An 11,960-nucleotide genomic window follows, 5' to 3' on the forward strand; every position below is an offset into this window, starting at 1 on the left:
AGTAGTACAAATAAAAGAAATTGAGTGTTTTTGCCGAAATTTAAGTGTTTTTTTTTTCAGTGATAATGCTCAACATTTTCAGCTTTATCGCTATAATGTCAAGTAGCCAGCAGGGCTACTACGAAACTCTAAGTTCGTTTCGTGCGGTCCCTCTGGCACTTATACTATTTAATACGAGAGCGAGAGGGACGGTACGATACAGACTTCGAGTTTCGAGTTTCGTAGTAGCTAGCCTGCTTTCGTTGGCCAGTGTGATAATTTTTAATTTCACTTTGTTTTTTTATTCCAAAGTTATTTATTTATGCGATACTCCCTCAAATAATGAAAAGTATGAATGGTATAATGATAAAGTCAAAATCAGGTTTTACTTTTCATCTTATTTTATTATCTTGTTTTATTTGGTTCTCTCTATGTTTAATAGCTTGTTATTTTATAGCAAGCTTTATTTCTTGGCCAGCAAATCCAACAAGTGATTTTTCTCTGTGTCAACAAAACCTTTCTTCAGGTGTCAAAGATAATATCAAGACTTAGAAAATGTCCAAAAATATTGAAATCTTTTACAATACCTTATTTTATAGTTTTTGGTGGAAAATATAAAAAGTTAACGAAAATGATGGCTGAATGAAATATATTTCTTACATAGTCTTTTCTTGGTGAAAAAAACCGATTCCAGCAGGGCTACTACGAAACTCGAAGTTAGTATCGTGCGGTCCCTCTGACACTTACACTATTTAATACGAGAGCAAGAGGGACGGTACGATAGGAACTTCGAGTTTCATAGTAGCCCTACTTATTTTTTCCTTGCAATAGTCCAGTCCATACATGTCACTGTCAGACAGAACACTGTCAGTGCAGTGCTGGTGCTAGCTGTCAATTTCACAAAGGAAGTTCGTATTCGTATTGTTCCTGAAAATTATTGAATCTAATACTTAGTGGTTTCTTGAAAGATCTCCTTAGTTATGTGTACAGCTATCATAAAAAGCGAAGTTTTACATAAACCAAGTAAAAGTGAAGACTAATCTGTGTTTCATCAGATAGCTAGTTTATCAAAACAACCAACAATGATTCAACCCGACTACACATCGGCAATGGGATTGCTGGCTCATCTCAATACAGATGAATTGAAAGAAATATTGAACGATGACTCTAAATTTGATTCTGTTCTAAAAGACGTAAAACAGGTCAGTATAATATGCTAAGATTACTAAGCGTAAGTATTCATAAGCTTTGCTTCACATCGTAACAAAGTGTTTTGACAAGTACTTCCTCTATGAGTCAGTCATTGTCCTAAATAGTTTCAATGAGTAAGTACATCTTACTTCTGTTTACATATTCAAAACAAAAAAAAACATGTTACAACATAGAAACGAAAGAGGCAACAATGTCTATGTGTAACTCCTATTTACAATAGCATCAAGCTGTAGTAGCAGCATTGTATTTTCATGTATAATAATTTGGGTTGCATGAAATATGTTCTTTCTGTCTTCCACCATAACAAATTCCATCCAAATATGTCCATATTTCAGCTACAATTTGTATTATTATCCCACTAATATTATAAATGCGAAAATTTGTAAAAAGTCTGTTTGTTAGTTACTTCATCACGTCTAAACCGCTGAACCGATTCAGATGAAGTTCGGTTTGCAGATAGTTTGCATCCTGGGGAAGGACATAGATAGTTTTTCTCTCGGAAAATTGCATACTTATGTAGTTCCAGTGGGATAGTGTAAACCAAATTACACACGGACGGAGTCACGGGTAAAGGCTAGTTAAAAAAAATAATAGCTTTTATTCTTGCTGTTTTAGCAGTACATTACACACAAGGTAAATCTGATTTATGAAATTTTGATTTTGGGGGAAGAACAGATACAAGACCTTAGACCTAATAGTTGTTGTTGTTTCAATTTAGTTGTAAATACTTATCTGCTTGCATAGCAATACATGCATAGGCCTTTGATGAAATACTAATAGTGACAAAGTTAAAACTTAGGTTTTGTAATTTTTAACATATTATGAGGGAAGCAAACAAACCTGAATTATCTGATGGGGAAATTACGACCAACACCCATGGGTACCAACAACTCAAAGTTTGAATATATGTACAACTTGAAACAGGAATAACATTGCCTAATACACATTTTTCTTCAAGGTAAAAGACTGGGAAACCGAAAAGGAGATGAAAATAGTGAGTAACAGGTCTCTGGCTGAATTTAACTTGCGCATGGAACCCGAGTTGCAGCAACTCAAGGCACAGGTTCAGGAACGCTCGGAAGAGGGTGAGGCACTCTGTAGCCGTATACAGGAACTGCTTGAGGAATACAGTAAGTTTATTGTTATTCTAGGCATATGGCCCTTCTGCTTACTGGGTAGTCAGATAAGTTTATCAGAATGAGAAATGTTTAAGAAACAAATACATACATAATTACTCAACTCCTTCATAGTTGCAAAAAGTAGTGCACTACCACAGAATAAGAATGTGTGCACTTAGCCTTAGAAGTTAGGAACAGTTTTATTGGAAAAAAAATGATAAAAAAAAATTCGAAATCTACTTGAAATCTATGAAAAAAACCTAAAAACACACACTTGATATGCACATGCATGAGCTCAAAGAGCTTTACTGTATTATTTGAATAATAATAAAACAGTTTTTTTTTCAATTTCAAATATGGGCAAGCATTGATACTTATTTTACGAAATTAATATCATTGAATACTAATTGAACTTATCAATAATAAACAAGCTTTGTTTTAATGCTGTGTGTGTTTGTTGATATGCTCTATCTTCTTGTTCATATTATCATCATCATCATGTCAGCTGAAAGACATTCACTGCTGGACATAGGCCTCCCCCAAGGCTCTCCACTCAGACCGGTCTTGTGCTTTTCGTTCATACTATAACCATAGATTACTGAAATTGTGATAGCAAAGCAATCCATTGTTTTTTTTTTTCAGAAACCAAATCAGCTGGAATCTCGCCGGACACAACATTGGCGCTCTTACAAACCGCGGCGGCAGAAGCAGAGGAACAATCGGAGGAGATAGCGCAGGAGTATCTATCCGGAAAGAAATATGATGGAGAGCAATTCTTAGAAGCTTTTGAGCCTATTCGCAAACAAATGCATCTACGGAAGTTCAAAGCAGAAAAAATGAGTGAACTCCTCAGAACAGGAGGGCGGAACTCATTCGGAAATGGATTGTCGAAGCCATATCTACCCTATCCCAGTTACGGACCCAATCAAAATGCGCCCAGTGTGCCATACCCAATGGGCCCGCTAAATATGCCTATGCCTGGCATATACGGCAACCATTTTTAAAGCTTCAATGTGATTTTGCTGATTAATTAACTGGTAACTATGCCACTGGATGTATTTTGGCGAATTAAATAGATGCAACTACAAACTCAATTTGTATTATGTCAATTGAAATTGAGTAAATTTTGTTGTATTATGCTATATGAATGTGAAAATAGTTTGTTGCTGTTGAGATCTGATGGATGAGAGTATACTTCCAATGGCAAAGTTGCCATGATCCATCGTTACTTAGCTATGTACAGAGGCAGGTTTTTTAATCTTGATAAACAGATTTACTTCGTAAATTAATGATTTTAAAGAAACACAATCACTCATTTCTTATTTAAAAATTGTATTCTACATGTTGGTGCTTACATAGGAAATACTAGAGACTATACTTTTGTGTGATGAATAAATATAGAAAATAATATTAGCACCAATATATTTGCAGAGAGCAAAAGTAAAAGTTAAGTAATGTTTATAAGTTCAGATGGCTAAAGCTTTAATTTTATGTCAGTTTTCATACAAGGTTGTTTGTATGTATTCGAAAAAATGTAGTTTTATTAGAATTATAGCACTATCATTTTTTATAAATAAACAGAATAACGTCAATAAAGATAGTCGGAAACAGTAAATAAATATTTTATTTTATAATTCTTTACATTACAACTATCACCTCGTGATTTAGTTTGCGGGCCAGGCTAATGTTACTTCGTCATTCATTCTTGCATCACAACTCCTTATGAATTACTGAGGTACTGTAGATATGTACAATATATACAAATCGCATTTTATATTTCTAAACTTCGACAAACCTAAATATGTACGTTTTCAACCCATTCAATAAGGCTACAAGAAACATTAACTTGTCTGATGCGGGGCTTATTTAACGCCAAATTACTAAGAAACTGTGTACCCACAATCGTATTGGCATGAGCCGCATCCGAGTCCCTAGCCAAGACAAATGCATAGTGCATAGAAGCGAAATCTCTAAAATAAACGATAGAAAATCTATCTCACTTTTACGCGCCAAGTTTGCTTTATTTAGAGCGGGACAGAATTGGCGCATCACACACTGGTATGTGCAGACATGATGTACGATTGAATATTTTAGCTATTCCTTTCCTATACTCCATTAATTTTAACATTTGAAACTTAACGGTAAAATTCGCACACGTTTTTAAATGAAACAACAAAACTATTTAAAATTGTGTTAACATAATAAATACTTACCGCCTAAAAAATGTACATTGTACATGTAGGCATTTTTAGTCCATTTGGCTTGGCTAAGGTCTGATCATGAAAATTGTGCTAAGCAGCAAATGGGTTGATAGTTACATAATTACTAAAATCATTACAACTGCAGATGGTTAGCTGAAAATAAGATCTCTATTTGTCTGCCCAAAACTACATTGAACTAAAATTTATTTAACACTTGCAGCATTAACATTGTCATTAACTATGTTATCACTTGTTTTTATTGGCTCTATTTTCTGACGATTTGGCGTGTTATCTACGTCGTATTCGGACTTCCCACGGAGCACCAAAGCCACGAAAAGTCCAGTCAACGCAAATATCAGGTAAATGGTTGTTTCCTGACGGTTAGAATGCGCGGCATCAGCTTGTTTCTCTTGCTTCTTTCTCAGTAATTCTTTGTCATATTGCGACTTCTTGAATACAGTCCCGTAATGGTTTTTGGACCTGAAAAGAAAAATAATGTATTTTCCCTGTGTCTGCTGTAATGTACTATTATAGTCCTGTCATAATAGCATTGATATCATTCATAGATAACAATAACATTATCTGAATTCATTTAATGAGGGCTATTTGACTAATTGAGCCAATTGCAAGTAAGACCGCAGACCGTAATGGCAAAGGACCTCACGATACTAACGCCATCTAGCGATATTTCGCCTGTCAAGTAGCCCTCATTAAAAGTTATGCAATGAACATACCTATCATATCGAAAATACAAACAGACATGGAAGCACAGAAAAACCAGAAAAAGAGACCCAGCGCTGGGAGTCTCGTCTGGGTGAGCGGTTAGTTCCAACAGAATGTAACTCTCGATAAGAGCGATACATAGATGTCGCTAGTGCTGCTGCTTAAGTAGCGTAGCAAAAGAGCAACCTGAAATTCGTGTCTGTACTCCTGTCCAGTGGTGGTGTAGGGGTATGGCACGCAGCACGGAATGCTGAGGACCTGGGTTCGATTCCCAGCGCTGGTCTCTTTTTCTGGTTTTTCTGTGCATCCATGTCTCAGTTTGTATTTTCAATATGGTTTTATGGGATGACCGTAAAAGTAACAAATTTGGAGTTGAAATTAAAAATACAAAAAGACTCCAAATAACCAATCAAAATACCTATCATATATCATAAAACACTATCAAGTACTACTTTTCTATTTAAGGTAAGTTTAAAAAAAAAACAATCTGAATAACTGTTCCATTTTGCCCAAACCTTGTTTCTTTTAAACTGATGACAAGGAATACGGACAAATTTTGCACTCACCAAGCATCAAAATCATAAATAGGTATTTTTCCATCGATAGTAGGTGCCACATGCCTTGTTGCACGAGATTTGTAAAACTTCAGTGTTGGGTCGGTGGGTTCCGGTTCTGGCTGATATTCCATCCGGGTCCCAGATCCACGTGTCAGTAGACCTGAGAAAATACAATTAGTTTTAAATATTATCATATAAAATTAGTGGCAGCTTCATTTAATTTTTAATCATTTATGGGAGTTGTTTACTTTCATATTATTATTATTAGATTTTAGTATGGAAACAACCCTATTAATTATTAGTTGCAGAAGTGTGTACCTTTGTCATACATTTTTTTTAATTTAATATTTCCTAGTACTTCATAAGCTTCTGTTATTGCTCTAAATTTTTTAGCTGATTCTTCATCCTGAAAAAGATGACATACTAATAAGTAATCTGAAGTCATGATTTGGTTATAGACACTGAAAAATAAAATTTAAGGCTAATCTTAAATAAATTACGAATTTAGCTAAAATACAAAGATTAAGCATTGCCATACAGCGTGGTAATGCTGCCAGCCTTCTGGGCACCTTACCACCTGGCAGTGATTTTGGGCAACTTTTTTATTTATAATTTTAGTTTGTATGTAGTTTTAGTACCTTTATTTTGTTTTATATTATACAGGCATTTCTTCGAATGTAATAAATACCTTATTATATACGTCAAAGTGGCGCCAAATGGTTCAGGTAAAATTACACACCATGCTGCTTGCCATGCTTGAACTTGGCTTTACATGCTACCATGTGTCGAGACTAGATGAATGTTTGTAAATTTTAATGATCTCTAGCCTCAATGATTTAGGCTTAGGATGTATGTTGTCTGTCAGTTAGTAATAGTACTTATTATAATAGTAATTATATTACATGAATAGATAACATTATTATTGTGCTGTTAAAGTGACCAGTTATTTCAAACATGACTCAATCAAAAGATTTATTGAACTTGAAATAGAAAAATGACAATAACCATTGATCCTAAACTAGATTATGACTCTGATGAATAAAAAAAAGACTGGCAGCATTTTCTTGATGTACCTATTGCAATGCTGATATGTTGTGTGAGAAAGCTGCCAACTCTTTGGTCCCCAGTGGTATCCATCAGAATAAATGTAACAACTTTCAACAAAATAAATTAACAAAATAAGATCTTTTATATGCTTTGAATGAGGCGGAGTTGAGCTTAGACCCAAGATTATAATTTACAACATCTTTTACTTACACTTGATCGGTCTGGATGGTATACTTTTGACAATTTATAATAAGCTGATTTGATATCAGTTTGTGTAGCCCTCGGTGTTATTCCAAGGACATCATAGTGGTTACCAAGAACCGCTGTTGAAGTGTTAAACGTTCTAATTACGTTTGTTACAAGTCTAGTTTTACTTTGGCTGAGCATCTGTAAAAACAGTAAAAATAAAAACATAAAAAATAAGACATGTGATTCTTATATAGGTATGTATATAAGAAGTATCTTGACAATCGATATTTTACACGTTGAAGCCGTTAGGTAGGATAACTAGAAAAAAAAATTACTTACAATTTAAAGTTATACAGAAAATTACAGGTATGTGATCATTTTTGAGATGATACCAAAATTTAGTATCAGTATCAGTTGTAAAAAAGATAATAATTTTGACAGTGATTTGAGCGATTGTTTTTCTTTTCGCTACATGATTACGTAAAATGACGTACTTCATCTAAAGTAAACTTTCTTTTATCTGTGACATTTGACATGCTTGCGAGTGCATAGAGAGCATTACAGATAAACACAAGAGGATTTATCTGATATATTCATAAATTTTATTATTATTGCTTTTGCTTTGTTATTATGATCATGGTGGCGAACATGAGTAAGTAGATATTTTTATATATAAAGAAGATTAGCGTACCCATTTTCGGCATATTAATTTTGACAGGAGTCAAGAAGCTAAACTATATAAAAATGTACTCTGTGCTAAACTGGTAGGGTAACACCAAACGATTAGTCATATTGCTTCACTAAAAGTTGTTTTTCTACTCGTATTCCGTTAAAAACGGCTGGTTGTTGTTAAAGTGCAAATAATTAGCAGTCATGTAAGTGTTTTACATTTTATTCTACGTTCTTATAGTTGTAACTAAGAAACAGGTGGCGTATGGTTAAAGTTGAAACGCACGTCCATGTATGGACATACTTGGTTGGTATTAGCCGTATTTGACACTGTATGCCCTACATTTAAGAGAACGCAACTGTGCAATACTCTTTACATTACATGAGTCACTTTCTCGTTATTTGAGGTGACGATAGGTTGAGTGACACGGTGGGCTTCATTAGATTTTATTTATAAACTGAGGTGTTGCGGTTGCTCAGCGTTCTCATTGTTTAGTTTGAACGACACGCTCACAGGTAAACGTCTTAATTAACTGAATGATTAATATTGTTTTTAGCCTCCTATACTAACACTAACATAAAATGTAAGGACAAAGTCTGATAGCTTAATATAAAATTTATTTGATTTAATGATAAGTTTATCTGAATCAATTATCTGATGACTAAGTAAGTCCGAAAGGACTATCCGTAACTGTGTATCTAGTATACTAATTGTCAGGTGGCTTAAAACACAACCATACTGTCATATTATCTTTATGATATTGTTGTATTTTTAGACCCCTTTTAAGCATGGATCTGCAAAAATTCTATGAATATAATATGATTCATACATATTGCAGGATGAAATTAATCATTTACTTCTGATAAGGGATTCTTGTAACATTTCTAAGATTCTTTACAAATTAAATCAAAATTTATTACAAAAAATCTTAGTCAGCACTATTCTTCCTTCTTGTTACTTCACAATTTTTTTTGTTTACTTATATTCTAATGCTGATATAAATACGGGTCAGATTAAATTATTCTACTATTGATGGTTTTTCCGGTTTATGCCACATTCATTGATGCATATTGATGTATCTATGTAAGTAGTGACTTCCACATTTTCTTAAATGCTATGTTTATTTCTCCAGACCAACATGTCGTCCCGCAAGACAGCCGGCCGCCGTGGCACCAACAAGAAGCGCGCCCAACGTGCCACTTCCAATGTGTTTGCCATGTTTGACCAAGCGCAGATTGCAGAGTTCAAAGAGGCTTTCAACATGATTGACCAGAACAGAGACGGTTTCGTTGACAAGGATGACCTCCATGACATGCTTGCTTCACTTGGTAAGAATTTTAATGTTTTGTTTCTTTAAAAGGGTAGATCAAGGTTAGGGCAATTTACCTGTAGACAACTAAGACCAAATGTCTACTTTGTAAAAAAACCATTTATCATAATGTAAACTAAACTGTTGAATTATGGTTTAAGTTATCTGCTACACTTGGAAACATGGACTCTAATAAGCTATTAACATATAACGTTTTAAACTTTCGTGATTCTCACTCATAGTCAACGTCGAGGTAAATATTACTTGTGTAAAAATAGCAAGTATATGGTATTTTGACTATGAGCTATTAACATGTTTTTTTTAATTACTAATTAATTCTAGCAAATTCTATTGTAAGTAATAAGTAAGGTCTATTTAATGATTTTGTAAAGAGTCGGCAAAACTTTGTTTTCCTCATTCTTTTTTTGCTTTAGGGCCTCCACTCTTATGTTTTGATTAGTTAGTAAATAATAGGTAGGTACTAGCGGGCCGTTTTCCGCAATTTTGAACAAGAACCTTTTTGTATTTTACAGATTTCAAATGTATCTTGCTAGATACAACATTAAGTGGTGTTGCAACATTCTTACTAACTTAGTTGTTAATTTGTTCCATGATATTTATTTTATTTGTCCACAGGCAAAAACCCGACAGAAGAGTACTTGGAGGGCATGATGAATGAGGCACCCGGCCCCATCAACTTCACCATGTTCCTGACGCTGTTCGGGGAGCGGCTGCAGGGCACCGATCCTGAGGATGTCATCAAGAACGCTTTTGGGTTAGTTTTTATATGATTTCAACTATGTTATTGGCATCAAGCCAAAGGTACAAGTTGAGAAGCCTTTATTGTTGCCTTTTAGGACAGGTCTACAAGTTAGACTATAATATTTATTCATCTTTAAAGAAGGGAAACGTTTCTCAATTTTTATTTTTTATTTTTCCTTGTCTATTTATATTCTCTTTTGTTCAACATTGTATGTCTCAAAAGTGTTTCCATGTAACTATAAAAACGGGATCAGTACCTAATTATTTTCAGGTGGCCAATGTTTGAATATTAAAAAGAGTCATTTTTATTCTGTGAAGTACTTAACAGTGAATTTCCTGTGTTATTTTCTATTCACACGTTCAGCACTCACTGCTGTTTTCTCTGTACAGTCAAGTGCAAAAATAAGTATCTATTCGAACCACTCAAAAATATGTTACTACCGCCTTATTGCGTCGGAATAAGAGTGTGGTACTTATTTTTAAAACTTTGAATAATTTCATATTTTTACACTTGACTGTATATTGCTGACATTGAAAAACAGAAAAGATTTTATGCATACTTGCATAAAATCTCACAATTCTAACAGTCCAAGAAGTAACAAGTAAACTTTTCAGTTGTTTCGACGAAGAAAACAACGGTGTGATAGGCGAGGAGCGCCTCCGAGAGCTATTGACCACGATGGGCGACCGTTTCACAGACGACGACGTCGACGAAATGCTGCGCGAAGCACCCATCCGCGACGGAATCTTCGACTACGTCGAGTTCACCCGTATCCTCAAACACGGCGCCAAGGACAAAGATGAGCAGTAAGCTCTCATTCCGCGTGCTGGTTTTTTGTCAATGTCGTCATAGTAGCTAAAAAATGTTCCATCTTAGACCACATTGCTTAACATCAGGTCTTCTTATGGTCAAAAGTAAGCCTATTTATAATGTAAAGTATGCAATTGGAAATTACTATCTTCCATTTTGATAGTAGTTTTTTCAATGAAACTTATCATTATCAACAATAACTGAAATAAACAGTGGTTAGTTTATTCAGTGCTGAAAAGGTCCTTTCGCAAAATATTTGCACAATCTATTGCGAATTCAAATGCGAACATTCGTAACATCACTGTTGTCTATAATAGTAACAAAAAATGGTCTGTAATAGTAAAAAAATTACGCTGGCTTGTCTGAAGTACAAAATCACGATTCTACATCTATCTAGCACATTACTACATTGACATGAGACCGGTCTTAATAGTATATTTTATAGTGTTGGCAGATTGGATTCCATCAATTTAATCCTTGCTGATGCTTGTAATGATTTCTTTGGCACATATTCTTCCTCAATGAGCATACTGTAATTTCATTCCGGGTTACAATTTGGCGCGAAAATATTAAAGAGCTTCAGTTATTTAGTGGATTACTATGAACGAGATGTTGATGATAGTCCCACCTGCCAACATTTAAATTTTTATATATTGCCAAACTAAAAAAAGTTTTGTAAGACAGATAACCGTAGATTGTAAGTTTAACTGAGTATGGATTAAAAAATCTCGAAAGTACTGCGGTGCTAAAGTCTAGTACTTATGTTTGTTGCATTTGTAATAAATATGTTATGCATTTCTCTGAAATTAAAAATTCCGCTTTTGGACCATTACTGCTAAGTTTGGCTGAGTTGAATATTGAACATTTCCAATACGATTTTAAAGTAGTACCTACACACCTCAAGGTGATTGGCTTAAAGTATTATTATTATCATTCCTAGAATTAGACAATTCGTTTGAAAATTGAAGTTATATGTAAGTTAGGGTGTTATTGTTTCAAATTATGAATTATTTTTCAATTTAATCTAACACGCATGTATTTCGTCTCTATGTAATCATGTATTTATTTTGTCTTAAAGTAATAAACTCTCTTCCGAAGTATTTTTTGATTTTAATTATGCGCTTCATCAATCTTTACCTCGATAATGAGATCAAAAACTAATTTTACACTCGTGCTTTCAGCATAGTGTAATTGGCGTATAATTAATAAAAGTTCTGTTTCCATTTTGAAGGGTTATTTTATATTTAAGGTTCTTGGCATACTTAGGTACGCTATACTTATACTTAGGTACGGTAGTCTGAAACCGCTCAGAGATCCAAATATTGTCTGTTTCAAATAAAATTTCGACACTTCGATTGCTTTTAAACAGAAAAAACTCAATA

At 34.1% G+C, this 11,960-nt stretch overlaps 3 protein-coding genes across 3 annotated transcripts; 2 read left to right on the forward strand and 1 right to left on the reverse strand.

Annotated features, from left to right (window-relative positions):
- The first annotated feature begins 858 nt into the window (after positions 1-858).
- Positions 859-3,916, forward strand: Vps37B (vacuolar protein sorting 37B). Its single transcript, XM_074092192.1, has 3 exons — positions 859-1,181; positions 2,150-2,321; positions 2,952-3,916. Exons 1-3 carry the CDS (start codon positions 1,062-1,064, stop codon positions 3,311-3,313), a joined length of 654 nt encoding a protein of 217 aa, XP_073948293.1. The 5' UTR covers positions 859-1,061; the 3' UTR covers positions 3,314-3,916.
- Positions 3,916-7,553, reverse strand: LOC141431154 (uncharacterized). The gene is made up of 5 exons (XM_074092191.1): positions 7,366-7,553; positions 7,048-7,224; positions 6,109-6,196; positions 5,800-5,950; positions 3,916-4,990 (listed from the first exon to the last, which is right to left on the reverse strand). Exons 2-5 carry the CDS (start codon positions 7,222-7,224, stop codon positions 4,714-4,716), a joined length of 693 nt encoding a protein of 230 aa, XP_073948292.1. The 5' UTR covers positions 7,366-7,553; the 3' UTR covers positions 3,916-4,713.
- A 188-nt stretch (positions 7,554-7,741) lies between these two features.
- Positions 7,742-11,678, forward strand: sqh (Myosin regulatory light chain sqh). Its single transcript, XM_074092193.1, has 4 exons — positions 7,742-7,901; positions 8,829-9,024; positions 9,642-9,780; positions 10,383-11,678. The coding sequence occupies exons 2-4, from the start codon at positions 8,835-8,837 to the stop codon at positions 10,576-10,578; spliced, it is 525 nt and encodes a 174-aa protein (XP_073948294.1). The 5' UTR covers positions 7,742-7,901; positions 8,829-8,834; the 3' UTR covers positions 10,579-11,678.
- Positions 11,679-11,960: the final 282 nt, after the last annotated feature.

Source organism: Choristoneura fumiferana, chromosome 9 (assembly GCF_025370935.1).
Source record: "Choristoneura fumiferana chromosome 9, NRCan_CFum_1, whole genome shotgun sequence".
Lineage (NCBI taxonomy): Eukaryota > Metazoa > Arthropoda > Insecta > Lepidoptera > Tortricidae > Choristoneura > Choristoneura fumiferana.